Source organism: Phalacrocorax carbo, chromosome 1 (genome assembly GCF_963921805.1).
Source record: "Phalacrocorax carbo chromosome 1, bPhaCar2.1, whole genome shotgun sequence".
Classification (NCBI taxonomy): domain Eukaryota; kingdom Metazoa; phylum Chordata; class Aves; order Suliformes; family Phalacrocoracidae; genus Phalacrocorax; species Phalacrocorax carbo.
In genome coordinates this window covers 134,150,518-134,177,452 of record NC_087513.1, presented here as the reverse complement: position 1 = coordinate 134,177,452, position 26,935 = coordinate 134,150,518, and the positions used below count along the sequence as shown (strand labels likewise).

Genomic DNA, 26,935 nt, shown 5'->3' with positions numbered 1-26,935 from the left:
CTGTTGGAAGCTGAGACACTGTTCCAGAGATGGACCATTTACTCCATTCTAGCCTCTTCAGTAGATATCAATGCTGGCTACTGTCAGAGACAGGGCACTGGGCTACGTGAACTTCTGACATCACCTACCATACCTGCTCTGAAACACACACTGGTGTACCACAGGCCTCTAGGACACAGCTGTGAGCAGCACCATGCCAGGGTAGCCAGCAGTGGCACTACTTGCAACCAAAATTGTCTGTCAAAGAGTGACTGTTTAAAAAGGAAAGTGGTAGGTATCCACGAGATCTCTCACAGGAGGCAAAGTTTTCTTTGCTTTTGAATTATGCTGCTGAACTTAGTACTCTTATATTATTAGCATGAATGTTAGTATACAATTTATTAAAAGATGAGTTAGAAAGCAAGCGATACTCAACTTTTTGTATCCTAAGCAGTGCCCTGAAGACAGGTGAGGACATTTTTAACGGAGTAATAGCAATTCGGAGTATCAGCCCCACATATGCCCATTACACATTTAGTGGGGTAGGGGAAGAAAAGGCACAAACCAACTCTGCCTATCAGTTACCATCTTTCATGATGCACCAATTAATATCTTCAATCTGTTTTAGTAACCCACCTCCCAAAATTATGGAAGTCTCACAACAGCATGAGAAAGCTCCTATGACTTTTAAACCTAATTTCCTCTGTGCCACCTCACTTTATTCACACATTCAAACTTGCGTATTTTAAAAATCTAAATGCCAGTTACAAAAAAGCACAACAAAAATATTCTAGATGCTTTACAGGATTTATACTGCTCTTCACTATCAGTAATCTGAACATTATTCCACAGAGGTTAGAATAATTCTGAACAAGCCAACTACAAACCCAGTAGTTCTCAAAATACTAGCACCTATACCTCAGTGACAGTTGCAAATAAGTAGTCATTTTTGATAGAACTCAGAAGAATTTGGTATATAACAGAATTACAAATGCAAATTTTAACTCTTAGAACCTCCCTTACTGCTTAAGTCAAGTGTCAGCCTATATTAGAAACAAAATGCTGAGGCATACACCTAACTGGAAAAGGAATGGCACATGATGGTGGTATGCAGTAGTAGCTCCAAGGACAAAAAGCTTTGACTAAAAAGATACTAACTCTAGAACTGCTGGAACCTCCACAGACAAAAAATTCCTAGAGAGGTACTTACGGAAAACTTCTGCTTTACTTAGCACTGCTGGCATGATATAGATTCATTAAGACAACTGAAAACCGGGCATATTGTAACAATCTCAAATGCCCAATTTATACAGTTTCATGTTTTCAGTTGAGTTTTTACCTGGAACATATACACATACATGTGACTGATTCTCCTCCTCCTCGAAACAAAAAACCCAAACAACCAACCAAAACCAACCCTCATGTCTTCCAGTGTTTCATGCTTGGAAACCTGGTGCCAAAGTTGGTGTCTCCACTAAAATGCCTGTCAAACCTCATAACAGATTACTCTTCAATTTTACAGTAGGTCTCTGGACAGAAAGAAGAGTGACATCAGCTCATTTTCTAGCACTGCTGTGAAGTTGATTACCATTCACTGTTGTGTTCAAAGATTATCCCAGGCTGCACACATTCTTCAGCACACTCTTTGGTGTGTAAGCCCTGACCATGCTCCATTTTACCCAGCTGGTATCATCAAGTAAGGACACAGAAGCATTCATTTCATATATATCTACTTGTTACCTTTCAGTATTTCTCAAACTTCTACTCTCTCACATACCCCTGAGGTATTCCCCACCCTGTTCATATTTTCAATGGTTTATAACTTGAGGAATTAACTGTCTTTGATGCAAAAATCGTGTTACACAAAATTGACTCAAATTACTGTTTTGGGATTAGTGCCTCATCTTGACAGAAACTTACTATCTACTGATAAAGCAATACAGATTGTCAGATAACAACAGGAAGAAAGAGGTTATTTCACTCGGTGGCTTTGTAGCTTACACAACATGTAAACACCAACTGCAACTAGACTAGCAATAAACTGACATTGGAGAGGTGAATCTAAAAGATTAAATGGAAGACAACAGTAACTGAGATATGATGCGATAACAGCAATATTGTGAGATGGCGAACACTGCAGTTTCAGTGAGGCCTCTGTACCCCACTGAGGATGTCCAAGACAACACACAGAGGGTCTAGCACTGCGGGAAGCCTGACTAACAACAGAATGGAAAAAGTTTTGACAAATTATTTGCCATCACAGAAGTATAGTGTCTCACAAGCTTTCACTGTCTTCCCTACCATGTTGTCTCCCGAGCAGTTAGCCTGCTGGTCTGAATACCAGAAAAGACAATCTCGGGGGAAGGACAGACATCAGCTTCTACCATCAGTATCCAGACTACCTTGCCTTCCTTCTGCAGGACTCTGCAGACCTCAGACAACACCTGACCCTGTGAAGCATGTCCTGGAGATGACTAGCTACCTAATGAATTTATAAGTTTATCTGGCAGCTAGGGAAGAGGCAATAGTATCCTTACAGCACAATACAATGGCAAACTAACATGAAATACTACCTCTGAAAAATCATCGCTTATTTTAAAGTGTGGATGTAAATTTTTTATCTGACTTTAACACAAGTCTTCGATCCTAGTTATGCTAAAGCAGTAATAGCTCTACAGTACAAGCTGCACACTGCAATTGCACGTTTTAAAGTTACTAGAATCCATCTTTTTCAAGCTGACATCTGTGTTTACAACTAATTTTAAAAAGCTAATAACACTCTCTGAAATTGTCAGTCTGAGTCATTAGAGATTTTTAAATTAGAAAAATGGTAGAATTGATTTGAGTCAACATAACTATTTAGCTAGCCCAACCCAAGTGACGTTTTTCTCAGCCAACTTTGTCATGACCCAACATAATTAAAAGTCATAATCAAACTAAAATTAGAAGGGACTTCTTTTAGTCCAGTCCCCCAAAGGGCATACCTGTAACATTCCTGAGAGATATTTTATCTGTTAAAGGCATCCAGTGATGGAAACTTTTTAATGCCCCCCAGGCAATCTACTTAATGCTTCATTATCACCACCACTGGAAAATTTGCCTAACATCTACTTTGAAATTATTTTCTTGTTACAATTTAAGCTATTTTACATCTGTAGTGGACAAGAAAACAGTCTATTTCCTCAGGCAAAAGAGAGACAAGAAATTATTTACGCCTACACCAAACTGACTCAAGTTCAGTGTTTTGCAGTGCTGCCATTTTACTGACAACACCACACAGCAGCAACATAAGACTTCACAAATACTTGGACACCACCTTTTTCAGGAGAAGTTTGCTTAGGTTTTTGTTTTCCCATCAAAACCAGCACAAAGCCATGTTAAACTACAGGCAAAAATTACAACTGCTACCTTTTCAAAAGGACTTGGCTTTTTTGTCCCCAGCATTGAAACAAAGCCCAAGCTAGAACAACAAACAAGATGCGGGACCATGGAGTGCTCAGCAGTTTGGGAAAAATTCTACAGAAGCAGGCTATAGGGAGAAGAGAGGTGAGGGATGAGGATTTCTGTTTAGAAACATTTAGTTCTTACAGTAGGAAGACATTAATATTTAACAAGCACTTCTTTAGCAATGCTTCACAAGCAATTACTTTTACACTCTACTTCTGAATCTTTATTAGGAAATACTTCTAATGAAAGGCTTTAGAAAATTGCCGCTGTTCACTTGCCTTTTGAGGGACTTCAAAATAGTACCGTATCTGTTTCCCAGTATTTGGTTAGCTAACTATTCAGAAACTCCAATTACATGGTGATTGGGAAAATTCTGCTTTACTTTCAAAGGAGAGCAAAGTGTTTTCTCAGAGAACCCAGAAACACCCATGAGGTCTTGCACATGTTCAAAGACAAATATTAGCTATGATGCTGTTCAAAAACAAAGAACAATCCTACATCAGTGCCAACTCCAAGCCAAGATCTTGCCTGCAGCTTCCTATACAGAGAGGACAAAAAAAAAAATCTTCAGGATTGGTGCAAATTAGTCAACACAATACTCAACTAGAGTCTGAAACAGCAACAGTCATCATACAACTGTTAATTCAGCAAAACCTCCTAGCGTATGCACACTTCAGCTCTAAAACATCACCTTAACAGACCAGAGCACAAGGATATGACGGCGGCCTGCCTGCCTGCCTCCCTGTCAAACTCAGAAGTAAAAATACCAGTGGAAGCTTCATGTACTGTAACTGGATGATAGCAGGTGCTTCCTGCTTCTTAGTTGCTATTCTGATCTCCTGGATCAGAGGTGATAATTGCTCCAGGAAGCAGTGCTTTATACCTGCCGATCAGTTGCTACACAGTAAGCTATAAAGAACTGACAGTCTAATCTTTAAGGGTAAGGATGGTTCCAAGCATCCACTGGAGGCTCCACCTCCATACTACAAAAACACAAATGCTTTAAGCAAATACTACTGCTGAATACTTCGTATTGTGAAGCTAGAGCCAAAATTATTAAACCACCAAGGTCTCTATCAGATAATCCCACAGTGTCTGTACGTTTGGTAGTTTGCCAAACTACACACATAAGGATTCATTAATTTTTCTTTCCATTTTCTTCCAGCACTGCAGCTACAGGTTTGCATTACTTATTCCCCCAGGCTTAAGGAACCATTTCTTAAACTGCAGGGCTGTATCTCTGAAGGGATGACCAGAATATACTGCTGTAACAAGCCATGTCACATCCAGCATCACTCGGCTTCCATGGCAATAGCATTTAAGCATTCGCCTTCCCTCCTGTTCAGCATTTTGCCTTCTTATAGTTGTTTTGACAAGTGTTTGCAGGGCCAAGCTGTAAACACGAAAAAAAAACTGCTGACTATGTTTTTTGAAATGAGCAATTTAAATTGGATCAGTTTAAATGGATCTGAAATCCAGTTCTAGAATGGTCATATAAATAGTTTCTCTGGCACAAAGGGAAGAGGGAAAGAAAGGACAACTGAAAACTCTGTAAGTCAACACTGCTGCTGAAGCTCCTTGCCACACTCCTATCACTCAGGCCAGTAGCATAAAACCAGTAAATTAGAATTTACCTGACTATGCCAGCTGGCTTGGGGGTTCACAGGAAGCATGAATTAAGACAAGACACAGAGAACACTGGCTTTTTAGAACACCTGGACTTGTTAAAAATAGAACGTTAATTAGCATTAGCAAAAGTTCTGGCTGCCACCAGAAGCAGCTGCCTTTTACCTCCCATCTCAATGCCACTGCTTTCTTCCTCCTGGCACTTCCCTCACGCTCCCCTGTATATTCTCAGATTTTAGCTAATGAGCTAGGAGCCACAAACACAGGACAAGTGGATCAACACAAGTGCCACCACAAAGGCAGCAGCAGGAATGGATCTGGCCTTTCAACAAGAGTCACTGTCAGCATGGTTTAGGTGATAACTGCACCCTGACTCAAGACCATGACTTTAACCACCTGTAAACTGCTCCTGATAGAAACCGTATGTTTTAATCAGTAGAACTTGATGAACAATAAAAAGATTTCACCCTGTCTAGTTGTATACCACTTAGGTTTTCAACATTATACAAGGCTTACCTTAAATTTAACCAAATTCTGTATGGAATAGACTGTTTCTGAGTATGTTTCTTCTTATACTTGCCATACAGCACATGTGGAACTCAGCACCCTACTTTACAAGCAAATCTCTCTGAAACAAGCCTCAGAGCCAGATTTGACTCATTTAGTGCTTGTTTATGCTTGACAGAGTAATACTAAGTAATTTGAAGCTGTATAACCTATGAGTTAAGTATCAGGTTAATCCAAGAACAGAAGCTATATGAGTCAAACCCCTTCTCTTTCCCAAAGACAACCTTCTTTACGTCAGGAGGTCTTTCTTTACCACAGATGATCCTCATTCCTATATACAAGACACTGTTTCTTCCTGCAGGCAAAGTATCCCCATCTCTTATTATGTGCAACCATCTACCTGTCCCTCTCCACTCAACCCAACAGATGCTATCCCTGTCTCTCCATATTCTGTGGAGTCATGACAACCCTGTAGATTTAGCTCTGTATGCAGCGAATATACCTTCACTCCTTTCCAGGGAACAGTACAGACCAGGAAGAAGCATCCTGTGGGCATCTGATAATGCCCCTCTGCTTAAATTAGTGGGGAAAAAAGCACACTTCAACTAAAACTGCCCATACATAGAATTAATCAGGGACATGCCGTAGACAAGTAAACTGGAGTCACAGTATTCTCTAAGCCTGAGCTTGCATGTTCCAGAATTGGTCTTTGTAGACATCTAAGACAACAAAAAAAGCTTTTTTTCTTTCCTAAGTAAAAGCTCTATGTTAGCGTCGGTTCCAAACAATAGAAATACTTTTTAAAGTTTTAATCACAAGGAAACTTTGATAGTCACAGTATTGATACTAACCTCACCGTGAGAATCACACTGTTCATACATGAACTTGTTATCACAAAGGGAAGAGAAAAAACAATAAACATGGGGAAAAGACTGGGAAAAAAATCAAGCTTGAGCATTTAGGTTTTATCGTGATTTTAGAATACATTCAAACTCACATAAGAAATCCTATTTTGAACAAATAACTTGTTGGCTGCCCTAATTCTACAGGTCTAATACACAAGCAGGTTATTAACTACACCCCACTCCAACACAGATCAACTGCTGTATCATATTCTAGGTAACTTTTAAATGGTAAAAATACCCATATATACCAACAGTGAATTTGATTTTGAACATGTTACAAAATATCTCTGTCTATTATAATGATATTCTTTTGTCTGGAAACTAAATCCTAATATTTATAAAGCTGCATATGAAATTAGATCTATTACTACACTTCCACATTACAAACGCCAGTTTCTTTACTAAACTACTTGTTTATCATGATATCAAATAATCAGTGGAATTATTAAGTTTTCTCCAGCAAATCATTTTCATGTGTGTTTTAAGCTTGCCTTATGTAAAATAAAATCTTACCTTTATTAGTACGACTGCCACAATGTATTCCACTTATGCTTTGGACAAAAATATGTTGCAATGCACTATATATGCAAATAAGCTTTGTTCTGTCATGCAGCATCCGGCACTTGATATACAGTCAATTGCAGCAGCACCCAGTCTTTTTAGGGCCCGTTTTCTTTGCACAGCAGATGTAAACAGCTCATTTTCCAGTAAATACACGTTTACACAGATTGATTGTAAGTAAACAAAGCCAAACATCTGTTTAGTTATTAGTTTTGGTATCCATTTCTCTGACTTGCATTATCCCACTTAATTGTCAACACCAAACAAAGCTAGTAGAAGTCAGACACTTCAAGTTGATGCGGTTAGTACAAAAAAGGAAAATAAAAAGGAACACTCAAAGCACTCTTCAAAGACCATCATGCAAGAGTTGCAGAAAGTTAAGCCCATCACCCATTTTCTGTTTACCCTTGCAAGGACTTAATTGCACGTGCAGCAGTCTTTCCATAGCACCCATTTAATCCATGCCACCAAAATGGTAAACTTGGTAGTTACCAATCATTTAGATGGGGGTCAAAAGGACTAATGCCTTAGATTGCTCTTAATCATAAGATATCCTCAGACAAACCTCCCCAGTCTTCATTCTGGCTCTATAAATACAAAATCAAGCAGCAGTGAAAATGTAATACCAACTACTTAATTAAAAAAAAAAAACACACAAACAAAAAAACCCACCACAAAACCCCAACACCCACCCAATTTACAGCTTATTTCCATTTAAAACAGAAGTTAAACAATATTCTAAACTATGTAGAAAAGTAAATTCAGTTATTTCACTCAAATGTGTTTCAGCTATTGTTATTCTTTAAGTTAATGCAATTTTATTAGGTCCTATTAAAAGCTCACTGTTAAGAAAGGAAACAAATGCATCAGTAAACAACATGTGTTCAAAGACGCCAAGTAGATGCATTTAAAAAAATAAGTTTATTTTTCATTTCGTAACAAGATAAAGGACTTTAGAACCTTAAAAGAATGAGTTCTAGTTCTAGAGAGTTGTTTAGGAAGTTTCACCTGTGCTTGAACGAAGATTAATTTTTTTTTTAAAATTAACTTAAGGTCAGTTGTTCGTGATAACAGATTGAGAGCATAATAGAATAGAATGCTACCAAATTTACATATATTAATTCAGTGACTAAGTTTCACACAGTATTACTACTAATATTAACATTAAAGTAAAATTTGTTCCATGAAGTGAAATAAGTGTTTCATTCAACTTATCTACCTACCATCCCTGAAGTAATTTATACAATTTATGTAATTGTATTTACAATCAAGTCATCACTGTCACTTGCTGAGCTGTATGCGATAAGCCAGTCATTTTCATGTAGTAATGCTTGGTGCAAAAAGTTAACATTTTCACTTTAATCCATCTATTAATCAAACGTACTTAGATTTCTCAAAGAACTGTGAGCAACAGGTCTTCTCAGAGGGTTTTTTTGTCTTTTTAAAATCAACTTTTCAGCATAAGATTTAAAATTTATACACTTTTAATGCATCTTGATATCTATCACCAGAACTACTACTGTTGTGAGACAGCTTGGCAACAAAAAACATGGCTTCTCCCTTAAAAATAATAAAAATAAGTCTCCAAAATACAGACCAGATATGTGCCCAAGATCTGTACAACACACAGATAAGACCACAAAGAAATGAGAATCTAAAAACCAAACACAGTGGGATGCCTCCTGGGGACGTTCTATTATTTTCACCTACTATTCTGTGATACTAAAACCATCTTCACAGGAAGCGAGAATTTTAGGGAAGAGTAGTAGCACTGCAACATGACACATCATCTCAGACAACTCTCCGGCACTAAAGTAAAAATGGAATTTTCTCCTCACTATCTCAAGGTTCAAATGTTAACATTGCTCTTTACAGTGTTCTGCCAGATTCAGGGAACATGTTCTATTAAAATGCAGATGAATGTGCTCATTCAGAAAGAGCATCTAATTTTGAAGATAAAATACTCCTTACTGTCAAGCATGCTTCTGCAATTGTTCATTGAATTTACTATGTTTATTGACTGAAAGCACGCAACTAAGCTCCTGGAAACAGCCATGGCATATGCAGCAGTGCTAAAATTTTCATCGTATCATCCTGACACAAAGCTTCTGCAGACAGCAACAGAAGATTTTTTTCTCCAGAGTTCCTCTATCAGTTGAGTGTACAGATAATAAATCTACCCTTAATAGAACTATAATCTATGAGGAGTTCAGTGTACTCTTAAATATACCCTCAACAGTTCTACAAGAATTGCTTATATCAATGAATGATGAACTTTGCAGGTAGTTTTAACAAAGTGGATGTTGCTGATCAGTACCGGAATTCACATCAGAGGGGGTACTGAATACTTAGACAGCAAGGACTTTTGACTTACACTAACTTGTCTTAATTAGTCTTAATTGAAACTTCCTAGTGTTTTGGTCTGCAAAGCTAACAGAATGCATGCTTAATATTTATATGGAAGACTCCTTCCTCATAACTATTGAGTCTTAAGAACTTCTAATCAGCATTTTGATTTCTTTTATAGAATAAGATTACTCACACCTTACATGCATAGACACTGAACAAAACAGTCAAAAAAAGGAGAATATTATAGAGAGATTTACTAAAATGGTATTTTAAAAGGTCTCAACTAAAGCTACTCAGGTAAAAAGTGGACTGCTTTCCATCCATTTCAATTCCTAAAGCCAAGGACAGATTAAGATTTAACAACATGTTTCTGGAAAGACAACTGGATTTCTAAAGCACTCAGAATTCACAACCTGCTAACCTATGGTAAATCCTCAGCATCATGACACATCCAGAGAAGCAAGAAATTTCAAAGAACATTAAGATATTGAACTGCATTTTTCCAAAAAGAATCAAAAGAATTACAGACCAGTAAAATATTTAAGTTACCAGAGGAAAAAGCTGCTAGAATGAGAAGGGGGTGAAGCATGATATGATAACTTCCTGGATGCTCAATGCCACTTTTGCAAGACGACATTTAAATCTGAAGAGGTTAACTTCCCCTCCCCCCCATTCCTACTTGGGAGAACAACAGAGATGCAGGTTCTACTATTAATTTTCTGGACCAATTCCTATTGCTTTACATAGAAGAATACAATTTGTTAAGTATTTGCAGGAAAGCCTACTTCACAGTACAAGGAGGACAATTCAAAAGTATCTATTAAAAATATGGAAATACCTTTGATAAAGGTTTACAGACCTGTCTGACACTTAAATTTTAAGTGGTTGTCTTTAGAGGTTTGTTTTAACAACAAGTGATGTTCCTATGATTCATGATTACGTGTATTCTTAAGTTCATGTCATCTAAAGTCCAGCTGAATTTATTACGTATTTATGAAGCTACGATGACTTAAAAACTGTTGGCAGGTTTTATCAGTGAATCTATAAACTCAATAGTCAACAGTAAACAACAAGCAGGACAGCCAAAAACATACACACATACATATGAAGTCAGAAATGCAGTTCTCAGAAGATTTTAAGTAATTTTCTACTTGAACAGAATGATACAAAGCAGAGTAATTAACACTAAACGTACACAAAGAATAGATGATAACACGACAAGGCTTGGAACTTCAGCTGACATGTTTGGAAATACTACTCTTGCACAGTTTCACACAATCAAACACTTTGTAACTTCATTATCTCCTTGCTCTCCATCCTGCAAACACTGAATGTGTAGTTTTTGTGACGACAATAAAACCCATATCACAACTGAACATCAAAAACAGATTTTCCAAAGACAAGGTGCAAATAAATTATTCCAAAGCAATTATATATACAAAGTCAGAGCACACCACTGTAGTCAAGCATGCATACAAGGCCTACTTCATTCATAAAATAACAATCATCTGATCAACTGATGTGCGAAAGCAAACACAAAAGCAACTGACCTCTTCATTTAGGCCCAATACGCTTTCTCTTGTTTCTGAGTAATATGTTTTGCAACGAACTATGCCAGTCTTTAAGAACAAGCAATTCAACTTAGTATTCCCAAGACTGGGGGGGTGTGTGTGTGAAACCTGCCTCTCACACTTAAAGTATTTTGCAAAAAGCCATTTCCACACACATGCATTTCCTCACCAACTAAAAAAGCACGTACACTTTCAACAGCATAATTAAGAAAACAGGACATACCTCAAAAAGAAAGTAATTACGTCAAATGCACACTCCCAAATTGGACTTATTTATTCTGCTTATGTATCAACTTTACCTCTCACATAAAACCAGATATAGTTTCATTCCAGGTTCTTAAATAATATTTAGAACCAATGGATGAGCTCACTTTATTTTTGATCCATGTATCAGAGTCAGTATCTTCAATATAAATGGACATGTTATACACTTCATACTTAAACCAAAAGATCAAACAATCTGACTGCATTATAACCTCTTTCCCTGCTACATATCCAACATCCTTCAGGGACTGAAGGCTGAAATGCATTTTACAAATGTGTCAGCTACCAAATCACTACCACAACATACTGTATCTTCTACAAGCTGGGAGAATTCCAATTCCACAAAGATTGTAGCCATTTCCTAACCCTTAAATAATGAACTACCAACATATCCCTTATCTCATTCACAGTAACTCTTACAGCTTCCCATATGTACCTTCTTCAATGTAATCACAGATCATTATCTGAGCCTAAAATGAAGTACATACACTTCTTAAGAACTGCAGTCTTCAGCTGACCAACGAAGCTGACTACCTGAAACCGAGCCAGAAGTTACACATAAAGAACAGACAGCAATCAAGGCAGTCAGATCTCCATTATAATGAAGATTTCATTATTCATTCTTGTTGAAAGGAATACTGGAATAGCTGAGGCAAATAATGTCACTGCCAACTTCGGAAGGCAGTCTATTTCAGCAGTCTATATTTAAGAGCTAACATTAAGGTAAGACTGAATTAATTGCATTAATTATGGAAAGTTTCTCAAGAGACCAGTAAGAAACAGATGCTTACAAAGGCTGTTTCCTAAACCAGACAAAACCCCTTCTACTCCCACCCACTCCAGGCTTAAGTATCAGGGATTTTCTTTTGTAATTGCTAATGCTAACATTCCTTTATTTTGTCCTATCTCAAGGACAAGCTAATACCACCTCTCCACTATTATGCACACCTTCAAACCTACAGTTTCCAGTGAGCAAACTAGAAATGTTTTCATCTCCAAGAAGAAAGTTTTCATGGCATATGCAGGAAATTCAACAAATTTTAATTTCCAGTAAAAGATGGTCATTCTAAAACTGAAAGCGTAAATCTACATACCAACTCTAAGCATCTAGTGCAAGTCAGCTGACATTAACAATTCAAGCACCCTTCTGCATATGGGATGAGGTGAGGGCTTGAAATAGCGAAGAAAATGAGGTTAATTGTTAGCACATCTATTATTGCTCATGTGGAAGGACTAGTAAATACTGTCTGAGACCAAACTGCAATAGCCTAAGAAAAAACATTCACATAGCTTTTAGATTTTTGATCATTACTGAAATAGCAATGGAAACAAGTGTGATTCACTGATAGATCTGCTGGCCTTCTTATTGAGATGCCTCTTTTTTATATATATGAAATATGTGTTTAAGTATTTTTGATGTTCTGCAATAAGCTACTGAAAGAATATATGCACACCCTACAAAAGAATAGTGGTGTACAAAATGGGGATATTTTCCAAATACTTTTATAAAAATTACATAGGATGAATAACAAAAACAATTTTCACTCAAAGCCAAATGAAGATGAACATGTCTGTATAGATTTGCTTTTTAAATATATATATAACTGCTTGTTTTAGATATCAGAATTACTAACTGCCTGATTTTAGTGTTTTAGCACAGTAAACGACCATGAAGTTCCAAGCACCGTACTTAATTACTTGGACCACCAAATAACAACAGAGCAATTGGACTTTTAAGTGAAAAAAGTCAGATCCTCTCTTTTTCATACAAGATCTTTTGTTGCTAGTTTTATGAATTAAAACACATAAGCATCATGAAATCATGCACGGGATTATCTTTCAGCTGTTCCATACACCCCATGTAAGTCATGCAACAATATACTGCATCTGCTGATTTTCTTCTCAGTATAATTGAGTTGTTCACACAAGCAAAAATACACCTTTTCAGAAATGCATGCCTTTGCGATCACTAGTTAGGTATTTAAAATTTCTATAGCAAACAAGATATAAAATTATCAAATGAGACACATGACAGCATTCTTTTGAACAGAAGTATTTCTAGCAGTAGATTTACAAGGAAGCACGGAAACACAGAAATAATTAGTTCTACTGACATTCATACGGATAACACAGCCAGTAAGCCACTACTGGTAAGTTATCAGGTGATAATAAATGGGGGGGCAGGAGGGAATGATATTTGAATTGAGCACATTATTGAAGAACTAACAAGAGAGTGAAGGTGAAAAAGGCTTTAAAAGTGAGTATGTTTGTCACACAAACTCTAGCAGTTAGGAAGTGGACTGCACAGCACCAAAAACTTAATGTCAAACTGAAGTAAGTGCTCAGGAACAGAAGTACGCCTGGAAAACTGCCACAGAAAATACAAGTAGCAAGACTATTAACTAATTCACTATTCAGCAATTTATGCCTCTGCATATCTTTTAACATCATGCAAATGTATTTGTAATAATTTTTCTTTGTATAAGCATTCTGTACAGCTTTTAATCTTTAAGGTGCTTCAGACATTAATGTATGGAGTGTTACTGATTAATAGTGTTGTGTATTCAACACTGATTAATAATTTTTAAATCGGGCAATATGAGTGTTCAGGGCCAAATAGAAGTCCTTTTGTTGCACATAATTAGAATCCGACATGGTCAAAAACAAACACACAACCACCCTTCTAGAAATCGTCTGTATTTGGAATCAAACCACATTTCAATCTGGTAGCTTTGAAGTATTCTGGGAAGCAGAAATTCACAGAAAATACAAAAAAAGTTTCCAGTTGTGACAAACTTATTTTAACAACCCTCTTCAAAGTCAGCATGCACACAGCAGCAGTTGATACGAAAACAAACCTCTGCAGAAAGAGTCCAACTTTATTGAACTCAATTTAAATATGAACTCAGACTTGTTTTATAAAATCAAAATCAGATATATAAAGTAGCTTTATACTTGATCAACAGTCAATATAATCTAAGAATGCAAAACATGAAGTCAAATGTAAGACTACAGCAGTGCTGTGATAAAACTGTTACATTCCAACTTAACCAGAAAACACTTAATAAACCTTGACAGAACAGAAGCATCATAGAGATGGGGAAAGGAAGGGTAATCAAGAGTAAAGCTATCAGGGCAAAGGAAAAGCCTCCCGTTGAAAAAGTAGTACTTCCTTTTGCATAAAAATTTTTAACTTGAAATTATATTAATTGTAAAAAGAGAATGCTATTTGTTTGGATAGAGAATCAGTAATTAATTCCTAGAGGTAGAATGCATTTTTGCTTTAGAAGAGCCCCAATGGTGAAAATAAAATCCAAAACAAGTGAGAATGAGAAAAAATACAGTAATTCTATTTTATGTATAATTAACTGTGCATTTGCAGGAGACTGAAATCGATAACTAGTCTGTTATATGTCTTCATATGAAGAAGAGCAAAAGATTTTAAAAACTAAATATATTATTTCCCACACACACCCTTTGTAAACTGCAACAGGACATCTGGTTAAGATAACTCCTTCTAGGAGTAAAGAAGGGCTCAAGAACTGCATCAGAACACAAGCAGTAAATAAGTGCATGTATTTCCTTCCTAGAAAAATAGGGTAGTAAGTATGTGTGTAATGGCTGACCTCCTTCATGACACTAACTAGCTGTTGACAGACAAGAACTTCAACGTGCTGTGGATTTGCTTGTACTCTGAAAGGATTACAAACACAGCTACAAGGGTAAAGAACATTCTGTTTCCCCATCCTACTAGTACTACGTTCAACAACAACAAAAAAAGAGTACCAAGTGGAACACAGAATGCTTATATGAGAATAAAGCTATTAACTCACAGAATGAAGTAACAAATTGAAGGTTCACATGAGGGAGAAAAAAAAAAAGGAGCTTACATTTATATAGAAACTTACCTGTGAACCTCAGTACATTTAAAATAAAAGTTCATCAGCTCTGTTAAACCTTATGTTCCACTGCCCTGCACACAGGACTGATGATTCCCTCAGCACACCAGAATTTTATTACTTCCATTTAGACATTAAAGGACCTTAACACTAACCTCAAGACTACAAGAGTTCAGTAAAAACCAAACAAAATGGTACCAGATGGAGAAACATGGGGAAACAATACTAAATTTTTCTATACCATTAATCCCTTCCCATCAAATGTTTTCCAAAGAAAAATGTTAGATGCAATATGTCTTTCTTCGATGTTAGTAATGAACAACAAAAGCATATAAAGTGGAAAAAATATATGTTCATATACTTCATTCTGTATGTTTCTACGGTACTACTGTTATGGCTTTGTCAACTTATACAAGAGGAATGTTCCAGAGTAAGCAACCTATAGCAGAAAGGCAGGTCTTTAGAATAAGAACTATACCTGAATGAGTGTCAAAGAAGAGAGTCTAGCTTCTGGATTTCAGCAGTGAAACAGTGAAGAAGTGAACATGCATCAGGTATGACAAAAAAACTAGTGGTTTATTAATAAAAAGAAGTGAGCAAAATTAAAGCAGCATGAACTACAATTATCTAGGTACACACATAAAACGACCACTTGCATTTCTAGCAAAACACAAAATGACGGTAGGTTACAATACACACATGCCAAACAAAATGCAAAGAGCAGGTAATGTCAACATCTTGCACAATTAGGACAACTACCTATAAACTACAAGCTAAGCATGCTAAAAAAATGCACCTTCTACAAGCTTAGAGAAACAGGACCTTTTTCAAGTCACAACCTACCACGCTGATACTTTGGCCAGAGAAGCTGAATCTGCTTACCTCCTGTAAAAGGTCTGCCTGTTCAATGGCTTTGAGAACATTTTTCTTGGAAGTCTCCTGAACTTCCCCGCCTAAAAGGAACTCATCCAGAATGAAATAGGCTTTTTCAAAATTGAAGATTATATCAAGTTCACATACCTAAAAAAGAACATCAAGCATTATTGCTATCTATTGAGGTATATCCTCTTACAAAACTTAACTTGTTCACAGCTTCACCAAACTTCACCAAATCAAGATGCTAGGCCTCAGGCTGTAACCTTTTAAGAAATGGAGCAACATCAAAATCAGTCCTTTGAGAAAAAACAAAAAAAATTTTCTTTTTATTTAAAAACCATTATAGCAACCTCTTTAAATGTTTCCATTGTTCAAAAGGGTTCAATTCACAACCATCAGTATGACATGGCTCTTCATCAAACAAGAGAGTAACCCTAGAAGTCCTCTTCTTGCCTGCAGTATCAAAGGCAGATTATGCAATTTTACAGAAAGATGTGAAAACAATAATCTCAAATTTCTTATTCATCCTGTGCATTTCTAAGTCAGAAGGACTAGGAAGACAGAAGGATGAGCAGCAGTTTTTCTAGGAGTCCTGACATATATCACTACAGTTGTTTGTGTTTGCTGTCTGAGTAAGCAGATGTCTGTCTTTTCTTTCTGTACTGCTACTGCTAGTTCACAACCAACTGCCTCCTTGGAAGCAGATGTAAGTGGTGCTCACACTGTACAGCAGTGCCAGGGTAAAAGAAAGCTGGGTGCCAAGACACAAAGTTAAGGGTAAGATTTTATCTGACCTCAAGTGAGACTACTACGAAATGAAATAAACACAGGCAATTAAGACCAGATTAGTAGTTCTTCTCCCAAATTAGTAATTTTTTATTTTAACAGTCATATAGGCAACCATCGGTTTCATTTGGCCAAGCAACATAAAATGTGTTAGATGTACCTTTTCAACAGCTAGTTGATTACGTTTTTTGAAAGTGCTGTGGGCATAAAACAATACAGCATAATGAGACCGTGAATCAATAAATATTGAAAAGAAATTACTAACTCACACTGCCAAAATACTTGTCAAGAAGTTCTACATAGCGATGAATTATTTCCAGAGTTATTAGTTCATTGTCCTGATCTTCAATAGCACAGCAGAAATACAGGCTTGCGTACCTGTAATAAAATGATCCTGATGTTAGAATAATATAAGTAAAATGAATGCACTTGAGATGTATTATGTTCTCACTAGTCCTTCGTACTCAAGTTTAGCATACTGTTGCTCTAAAGCAACAGCCATGCAAGTTCTACCAAAGAACAGCTGAAAGATGAGCAGACATATGCATGTACACAAGGGATCTGCCTCCTTGAGTCACGCAAGACTTCAGTCTTTACCAACCTTTAGCTGACAGAATTAGTTTAGCCAAAGAGGTGGCTAGAAAAGAAAAATGTATTGGATTTTTTAGCCTCCCGCAGAGTACAAGATATTTTCTCTACTATCTGTAACATCCGAACACTGGTATCCTAACAAACAGATTCAATCTTAAATTTTTATCACACAAGCTACACACAGACATTAAGAACTATAGAAATGCACTGGGAAAGATAAATTGAGCTGGCAATTAGGATCTGGTCTTTAGAGAGAATTTTAAAAATGCAAAAAAATTTCCAAAACTAACACTAACATCACATAACCCAATTGCTATTAAGTCAACAACTCAATCCCTAACTGTCCTGGTACCAGACTAATACCGGACAGGCCATCAGCTAGTTTCTAGCAATCCACTTCCACCTTGGAAGACAGGGAATTCTTTACTTCAGATATCATCTTAAGTTATGCTTCAAAAAGATCATCCAATTCTACTGTGCTCTATTATACACTTGTTCAAGTCACATTTAAAAAAGCTGACACAAAACCACACAAAAACAAACCAGGAAGGAAAGCTGAAAAACCCATTCAGCCTTTTCTAGAAGTGCCAAAACCATATGCCTCACAGGCACACATGGCACAAATGAGATTTCAAGTAACACCAGTTGTAACTGATAATTTACATGAACCAGAAACAGCTTTTGTTTTGCCTGTTTAGAGAAGACAACTGGCCACATTAAACACTCTTCAAGTAGCCACCCCTATTGAAAAAGTCATTCAAATGTGAATGCCAAGTTTAAGATGCACATTTGTTTCCATACACCTTTTAAACGTTATGCATATTTTATCAGCTGGGACTTTTTAATCCCCCAAAGAAACTGTCAGGGTTTTTAAATAGACATCCTGCAAAAAAATGCTGTATTTTGTAGTATGTTTAAATTTGTCTCCCAGCCACTCAAATGTCATTTATGACCTGAAAGTCCCCCGTTCTGCTCTAGCCAAGTCAAATTTCTATGGCTTCATCATGAACAACTGCTCAGAATAACTTTTATTCAAGCATATTAAATTATGAAACAAATACTGTCTACATCAACTTTGATCATACCACAAACCATGATGGGGAGGGAGGAGAGGAAGACACCTCCATTGAAGTACTTAACACTTTAATTCCCTTGCTCTTTCATCTCTTCACCATGGTGACTTGTCAGCTCATCAGAAGTCCTATCTGAGCATGGTTCCTTTGATTTTACATGTTTGTGCCCCACATTCTTCAAGGACATTTACAGTCGTTATGGCAGCCTGCAAGGTTCAATCTGTACAAGACATCTTTTAGAGAAAGCTTTTTTTAAAAAAGTATTAGAAAGTGATACTATAAGGAAAAAAACGTTCTCAAACCTACTGAGGAATCTATAAGTCAAACTCCATGTTACCATATTTCAGGGTAGAAAAAAAGAGCTTTGGCAAATTAGTTGACATTTACGCTAACTACCAGCACCCAGGCCAAAACCATCTAAACAAAGCTTTCTTCATATTCAGATGAGCAGCACCAATTATAATGAAAGTGTAGTTAAACTTCTCTTACAGTACTTAAACACAAGTGAATCAATGAATCACTGAATCACGTACCAGCAGATCTTATCAAATCAAATTTGACTCAGGTATTTTAAATTTATCCACACAGTCCTTTTGTGCTTCCCTATTACTTAAAGGTCTCTTTTGATGCACAACTATTTTATGTAAATACCCGCAAAAAAGAGGGGTGTGGGAAGGGAAAGAGAGAGGAGGAGACTACATAACATAAAATAGTTTCCCAGAAAGTGGTCTGCTCTCAGTCTCCTCAGTGAAAAGAGAGCATAACATACTTTTGAAACCCTTTATTTGGCAGCTAGCAAGTAGACTACATATTCAAGCTCTGCCAACTGCAGTTTTGGAGAAAGAACACCAAGAAACAAAACTTGCTCAGTGGGCATCTAAACACAAAATTGAGGCCTGGGTACCTATCATAATATAAAAAGAGTATTTTGCAAAGTATTTTTTAAGTAGCAACCGTGACTAGTGGATCACTACTCAAAAGAAAACAAATGCAGATCCAGTAAGCCTACATGGCAAATAGTGGAACAGTATAAACAGGTAAGCCATCATTGCAAAGGGCACAAGTGTACTCCAAAAGGTATACCTTTCTTCAGACTCAAATTCTCAAAGACAATAGTTTACTGTATTTCTTTTTCCCTGCAGGCCAGAGCTTCAGAAAAAAGAAGTGTCCACACATAGTCTACAGCAGATAAACTAGAGGTTTTTCCATGTGTAGAAGTTTACATGGAGAATGTCCATACAAAGAAATGTAGATTACTGTATTGCCCACTGAAAAAGATTTCTGCTCTGCAGGAGCATTGTTTCTTCCTAATGAGCCTGAAAGAAACCTGTCTTTCACATGCACCCAATGAAAAGGCAAATCCTGATTGTAAAGTACTGCCACATCACACAAAAGCAAATGTAGCGCAGTCTGGAAGAAACGTTCTGCCCTTTTTACTCCTATTACAATTTGGGGGGGGGGGGGGGGGGGGGGGCGGGCGGGGGGTGGAATTCTCAGTAGGTGTTATTAGCAGAATCTTCAGATAACTCAGCTGCTTACACTCGTTTAGGGAAACATTTTACGATAAACATCCTCCACTTGTCAGAAAACAAAAACAAAACCAGAGAGATCAAAAAGCATTTGGAAAAATCACCTCAAAATGTAATATGGAATAAAAGAACAAAAAGGAAACACAGGAGGTATAAATACTTATGCAAATTCCTGCCTTCAGATAAATGACCTTAGGGGTTTTTTTTGTGATAGGAAAGAAATTCATTAACCTCCCCCTCAACAATCGCAACGGTTCAGTAGTGGGAAGCCTCACAACGGGCAGGCAATGCTTCAGCAGAGTTCTCTGCTACTACTCTGCTCCTAGCCAGGTTCAGTCACTCTGATGGGAGATCAGGTCACCATGGGCAGAACGTAACTTGCAAATCCTACCAGCTCAGTAGTTTTCTCCTACTAGATGAGAGAACACCGGCTTCAAGTCATCCCTGGAAGTTTGTCACCAGGTAAAGTTGCAAGCAAGCCGTAAGTCTGTCAGCATCTAAGTCACTTTGCACGTAGATCCTAGCTGCAGAAATGTAAAGCTTACAGAGTTCGGCAGGAGCAGAGCTGAACTGCAAATGACAACCAAGCTGCCTTTAAGAGACAGGCAGGTGCTTAAGGGAGCCCAAGAATCCATGCTTTGGTGATAGCTGACCCAGTGAAAACTGGGACCACTGAGAAGCGTGCTTGGCAAAAGATTTTCTTCTCCTCAAAAAAACGTACAGATTTCTTAAATAAAACAGTTCTGAGACTCCAGGACAGCCAGATCAGTCACTATTCAGTCAAGGATATTAAAATCAACAATAATGCCAAAGCTAAGCATTTATTTTAAAGTTTCTCATTTCAGCAAGGCCATAACCCCCAGTAGTTTCAGAAATGGAAAAAAGCTTGGTACTGGTAATCCTCTAACAGAAAGCTGCTGCTTCTTGATGCTGAGGTCCTTGTTCCACATGAACTAGAATCCTGTACAAAGAGGACCCGATCAAGTTAAAATAATCAAGCCCAAGTACCTAATCCACTGTAATCATTGTGTCCAGTTTTATTGTGGTGTTGAATAGGTCACTCTAACATTTTTCACAGATACAACTGACAGCCAAGATGTACATAAAGAAAGACAGGGAACATGTCAGCTGCTGGGCACATACCATTAGCCACATGGCTGCACCTTAGGTTCACAACACTTTGAGCTAAGACGCACACTATTTGCAGAACGAGCTTGCTCCTTGTTCCTTTCAGTGGGGGGAGGGTAAAAAGAAAGTGTTAAACCTTATTTTTCCCTAAGTCTTTAACATAACCTATGATTATGGTTATTTTATGTTAAAGTAAAAGATGATTGCCATAGCATTAAGGGAGCCCAAGCTATGACAGTTCTAGAACTTTATACTGCAAATACAGTTCCAAACTGACATATAAAAGCAAAGCCACAATCCTTAATCAAATTACCAATCAACAATAATCAAGTCCCATGATCTCAGTTAACCAAATGCTAACAAAGTAGAATTTACATAAAAATCAGTTATTCTTCAATTTCTGATTTTGACTGCAATATACTACACAATGAAAGTAACTCTTACTGTCAGAAGCTAAAATAGTGAACAGCTGAGAGCTTCAAAGAAAAAAAATCACACAACTTCCTTTTTTAGTAAAATTAGAAATTCTAACATTTAACACATTTCCCTGCCACAAAGCAAAAGCTGCATGAAATTGTACCTCGTAAGTTCCAATATCACTACAGTTAGTTTTTAAAATGACAAAACACAAAGAGACATCATTAACACTGTTTGCTAAGTTCCTAATCAGCTGTCTGCAGATGACTCCCTATTTTCATAAAGAACAATTGTTGCTGTCTTTCCATATTTGAATTTCTTTTTTTTTTTCCTTTTCTCCAGCAAGTCATTTCCAATCTCTGACTCTTGAAGTTAGAAGCTCACATCCTTTTTCAAACTTCTGGTGCCTACCATCTTGAAAAACTCTTCCAAACCAGCTACAGAATACATACATCCCAATTAATGAACAGCAGCACACCTTTCCATCTGTGTTTTGTAGCGCTAAAGACAAATTAAGAAGCCAACAACTGACCCTGTTTTGCAATCATTATCAATGCTACATGTATGAAACCAAGGAAAACAGAAGTTAGTCACACATATTCAGATTAATTTTAGAACACTTAGTTCTATTTTCTTGAAGTTTCACTAAGAAAGCATCCTGTAAGGACGAAATGCTACAGAGCTAAGGAGGGAATCAAAACAGTCCAGCTTTCTTCATAAATTTTAAGTATCAGAAGGTAGCAAAAGCTACTGGCTTGCCAATTTTGCATTTGAGTTCATTCTGTTCTTGCGAAAATGTACATCAGTGAGACCCTTGAGTATACTTCTAATAACACCAACCATTCTTTGAGTCGCAATATCTAGGTCAATTCTCTCTTACATGTTGACAGTAAATACACTCTAAAAACAAGAAGAGTACATCAATTTCCACAATTTAAGACTCATAATAGCAATATGCACATGCAACTTGTGCAATAACACTATGCACAATCTTTTACAGCTTATATTAAAAAAACATTTGCACCAGGAAGTTCAGATACTTCCCAGTAATAGATCAGACAAGAGCAGATCTTAGTAGAGATGTTCAAGAGTCTTTTGCCTGTGAGCAACTCGGAAGACCTTTTGCAACCTCACAAACCACACACAGTTCCTGTAGGTCTGTCTCTCTTTTAGCCACCCACCTTTCAGAAAGTGTTAGGCTTTGACTACTATGGTTGTCTTCTTGGGATTATCTCCTTCACAGGAATCATACTAGTTGGTACTCATCAACCTTAATTACAGTATGATGATTGGAAAAAATCTGTCCCACAAACCTAAAAGCTGTAAACTTTATCAGATACAGGAATTTAAACTATCACCTCTTATACCCAGTCCTTTCTGGTGATGTTTTAGCCTAATGAAACTTGCCAAAAAAGCAAGAATAAAACAAGATTTGAGATGTTCATTAGCTTGATACAAGCTAATCATGAGCAAGATTTCATAGGCCAACTGTGCCAGACTGGTTTGCAGACAGTGAAATAAGCTACTGCAGTCAGCTGTGCACACCAGCAGTCTAGCAGATGACTGCAGTCTACATCCAGCCCAAAATGGTCTAGATACACCTCCCAGCAAATTTCTTCGTTCTCCTTGACCACGCAACCCACAGCACACTACTGAAATGTGCAAACACCACAACTTTCAGCAACTTAAACAGTCATACCCAAATTTCCACCAGCTCCCTAGGCACAAAAGGATATGGCAAGTACTAGTTACCAGCAATAAACAGACAGGAAGGGAAAGCAGCGCTGTGGAATCAACTCACCACCAGAACAGCTACTGCTGTTCAAGACTGGGCAAGGAAGGGGACAGACTAGCCTTCTTATGCCTAGTTTTTCTGATCTAGTCCCATAAAAGCCCAGCTGGAAGAGCACTTGCAGTCATTGTTGCTGAAGGGTACACACAAAGCATCTGAGCAAGCTTGTCTACAGGTACGTACAAGTTTTGTTGGGAAATCAAGAGGCAAGAGAATAAAAAACTCCATACGGTTTCTTTAAGCACAGACTTAGGCACAGTTCCTCCTCGTGCTGAAGAACTACACACATTAGATAGACTGGTGCACGTAACGTCATGCACATGAATGTTACCAATGTATATATGAAACCAGGACTCAAAACGTCTAAACCTTTCTTGTTCTACCCATTTGCCACATTGGAAAAGAGGTACAAACTCTTCATTTCAGCTCCAGTTCTCTCTGCCCTCCCTACAGAGAGAATAGAATAATATTTATTGCAGGGTACAAATAATTTATCATCTCAAAGAGAAAATAAGAATGCATAAATCTTCTGAAGGGAGATAAGTCAAGGCTTCGTAGCACAAGCTTTAGCCGGAAGAGATGCAGCCTACCAAAGGGGGATGAGGATTACTGTTATTTGTGGAGAAAATTATTTTCACACCTCTGTGTTGTAATACATTCCAAAGATCAGCACAAAGCTAAGAAAAGCTTGCCAAATACACCTAGAAAAGTACAGAACAACTGAGAAATTAAACTATTCTAAAGAAAATGATACAGTACTTCCACCAAAAGAAATCTAGCCGTGATGTCTTCATTTAGGAGAAATGCCTTTTTGTATTCATAGCAAAAAAATAATTAAAATTAAAAAAACCAAAAAAACCCCAAACTAAGTATTCTGAAAAAAATTTGCTTCCTTATTTCTATGAGCCTTTAAAAGCAAGTTACATTTTCAGGTAATTTATGTAGTCACTGTCCGAGGTAAATATTTATAAAATTTAGGTTTTCTTTATCACCTAGTAAGTCTTACATGCTTTGTATCTGTATGCATTTACATACTCTGTCATTCTAAACAGAGAATTAAGAACCACCACTCCTTATGAAAGTAGGAAACCTCATTTCTTTTCTTCAGCACATTTCTAAACGCATGAGTGATTTTCCACACATGAATGCTTCCTACTTGGTTATCAAATTAGATGCAAGGGAAAAGTCAGTCTTTTCCATAACCAGCAAAGGGAAGAAAAAAAACAACAACAAAAAAGAAAAAAAAATCAACCTTCATTATTTTCTTGCTACTTATTAAACTGTTTGTGATATATGGCAATTACAAGGTTAGTGAGACAGAACAACCTTTTGTAGACAATCTTCAGGTCTCTCCATTCCAGGAAGCTGCACATTTTCGGTTTGCGGGCTAACACTGTTTGAACAAGTTCCCTTGTGATTTTCTTCTTTTCTTTGTCAGATAATGGGACATACCACTTCTGGAGTCTCAGTTTCCCCTGGCGACTAAAAAGCAACATAAACTGCATCTGTTGAATTAGAAGGAGGGGAAAAAAAAAAAGGATTAATCTCAGGCTCTTAGTTCTAAAAAGATTTCTGCGAGGAAAACCAAACAGGAAGCAAGATAGCCATCCAAAACCCTAACTACATTATGTATTTCTATAGTGGTTGCAGATGTTGCACAATATTTGGAAGTACCAATAATACAAAGGATTCCGCTGAACAAGGTCGGTCAAAGCAAAGACAGCAGAAAGGATACACAGGTCTCAGAAACGTGTGTCAGAACCGCCAGGCAGCGAATGAATACAGCCAAATTTCAGACAAACCATGTCCAGCACTGGTATGGTTGCGTTTGCATTTACTACAGAAAACGACAAAAAACCAGCACAGACGGCTCCTCTGATACCCAAACTCATTTTCAAATCACCGGATTAGAGCCTTACGGCAGGAGCAATTTGCACTTAAAATCTTTCCGAAAAGCCTCAGAATACTTTAAAAGGCATTATATCTCCCAATGGAGAGTCCTACGGCATAGAAAAGCCTAGTCTTTTCTCCCATCTCACAAAAGGAGTAGAGATTAAGTGCTTTCCCTGCGGTCCTATGTTCCAGGTCTCGCTTCCTCTAAAGGAGTGATGTTGCAATTATATTTTAAGAGGAACTTGTCTGCTGTGTTTTCCAGCAGCTGTAACATTAAAGGTAATAGCTCCCTTCCCCACCCCCCCCCACCCCCTTTTCGCTCAAAGTTGCGTTGGGCTGAGAAAGTTTCCCCGGCAATACGACAAGACGTGAAATACGATGAGGAAGCCCAGCCTAGTCCCGGGTGACAACTCCGACCAGCGCCAGCACAGACAAGAGGCGGCGCGGCCCCGCAGCCCGGCGCTGCCGGGGCGCTCCCCCGGCGCGGACGGCCCTCTCTCCCTCCGTCCCTCCCGCCCTCCCTGGGGCCGGCACCGCCGCCCCAGCACCCGGCCCGGCTCCCCGCCGCCCCCACACGCGGGAGCGGTGCCGGGCCACCCGAGCGGCGCCGCCGGCGGCGCGGACCCGCCCCACCCCGCCCCGCCCCGCCCGGTGGGGAGACCGGCGCCCGCTCCCCACCGCCAGCCGAGGGGCCGCCGCCGCCCGTCCCAGCCGGGGCGCGGAGCGGGGGGGAGCGCTGCCGCCAGGGCTGGGCGCCCCACTTGCCTCGGCGTGTCTGTACCGTGGAGGGGGGGGAAGAGAGAGAGCGGCCAGCCGGCCCCTGCCTCGGCCGCTCGCCGGGGCGGGCTGAGGGCAGGGGGGGGTCCCGCAGTCCCGTCGCACCCAACGGCGGGCTCCGCGTCCCGGCGCGGCGAGGGCAGCGAGCCCGTCCCCACGCGGCTGTGCTCACCGTGCCCCGGGAGGGGTGGAGGAAGAGCGAGGAGGATGAGGAGGAGGCACCGGCACCGCTACCCGGGCAGCGGCTACTGCTGCCACCGCGGCTGCCGAGCGGGACTGAGGGGAGGGGAGATGCCGCCGGCTCGAGCCCGGCGCGAGGGCGCGCGCGCGCCTCTCAACGGCCACACCCCCCCCCCCCCTCAAACACACACCCCACACCCCCCCGCGCTCGGGCGGGGCGGGGCGGGGCGGGGCCGGGCCGGGCTCGCGGACGCCGCGGCCGGGCTGGGGGCGGGGAAAGAAGGGGGCGGGGCCCGGGGACACTGACGTTCCCTTCTCCCTCCCCCTTCACCCTCCGAGCAAAACTTTATTAGCTTGCCGGCGGGCGGGTGGCGCGGGTGTGCGCATGCGTAGGGCGGCGAGGACGGGGGGGGCCCTGAGGGAGCTCGCCGCCACCCAATCGGGGAGCTCAGCGCGGCGGTGGGCGGGAGGAGCGAAGCGCGGTATTGAGCAATGAGAGGGTGGAAAAGACGGCGAGGGAGGAGCTGGCGGTGGCGGTGGGAGGGGCTGGGGCAGGAGGCGGGGTTAAAGAACCTAGTCCGCGTGGCCCGAGTCAGGATAGGACAACAGCTGGCGCGGCAACAGCCAACCAGGATGTGCAATGCAGATAGCGGTCTGCAAACAGCCAATGGTTCGGCGAAGCAGGGGGTTGGGGAAATGACATCAATCAATCAGGGCGCCCGGAGATTGAGACTCCTCCTGCGGCGTGGCGGGGGGGGAGGGGGCTGGGCGGCGCCTGCGCCGTG

General features: G+C 39.3%; 1 protein-coding gene across 6 annotated transcripts in view; it reads right to left on the bottom strand.

Annotated features, from left to right (window-relative positions):
• AP1S2 (adaptor related protein complex 1 subunit sigma 2) overlaps positions 1–26,331 on the bottom strand; it is a 32,399-nt gene extending 6,068 nt beyond the window's left edge. For 2 of the 6 annotated variants that reach the window (XM_064474977.1, XM_064475002.1), the window contains exons 1-4: positions 25,959–26,330; positions 24,627–24,805; positions 17,040–17,148; positions 15,991–16,128 (exon numbers count right to left, since the gene is read on the bottom strand). In XM_064474977.1, coding sequence (XP_064331047.1) covers positions 15,991–16,128; positions 17,040–17,148; positions 24,627–24,805 — 426 coding nt within the window. In that variant the 5' untranslated portion in view covers positions 25,959–26,330. Of the gene's footprint in view, positions 1–7,517; positions 7,613–15,990; positions 16,129–17,039; positions 17,149–24,626; positions 24,806–25,958 lie in introns of all 6 variants that reach the window. The other 4 variants (XR_010376539.1, XR_010376538.1, XM_064474983.1 and 1 more) reach the window with 4 other exon arrangements.
• Positions 26,332–26,935: the final 604 nt, after the last annotated feature.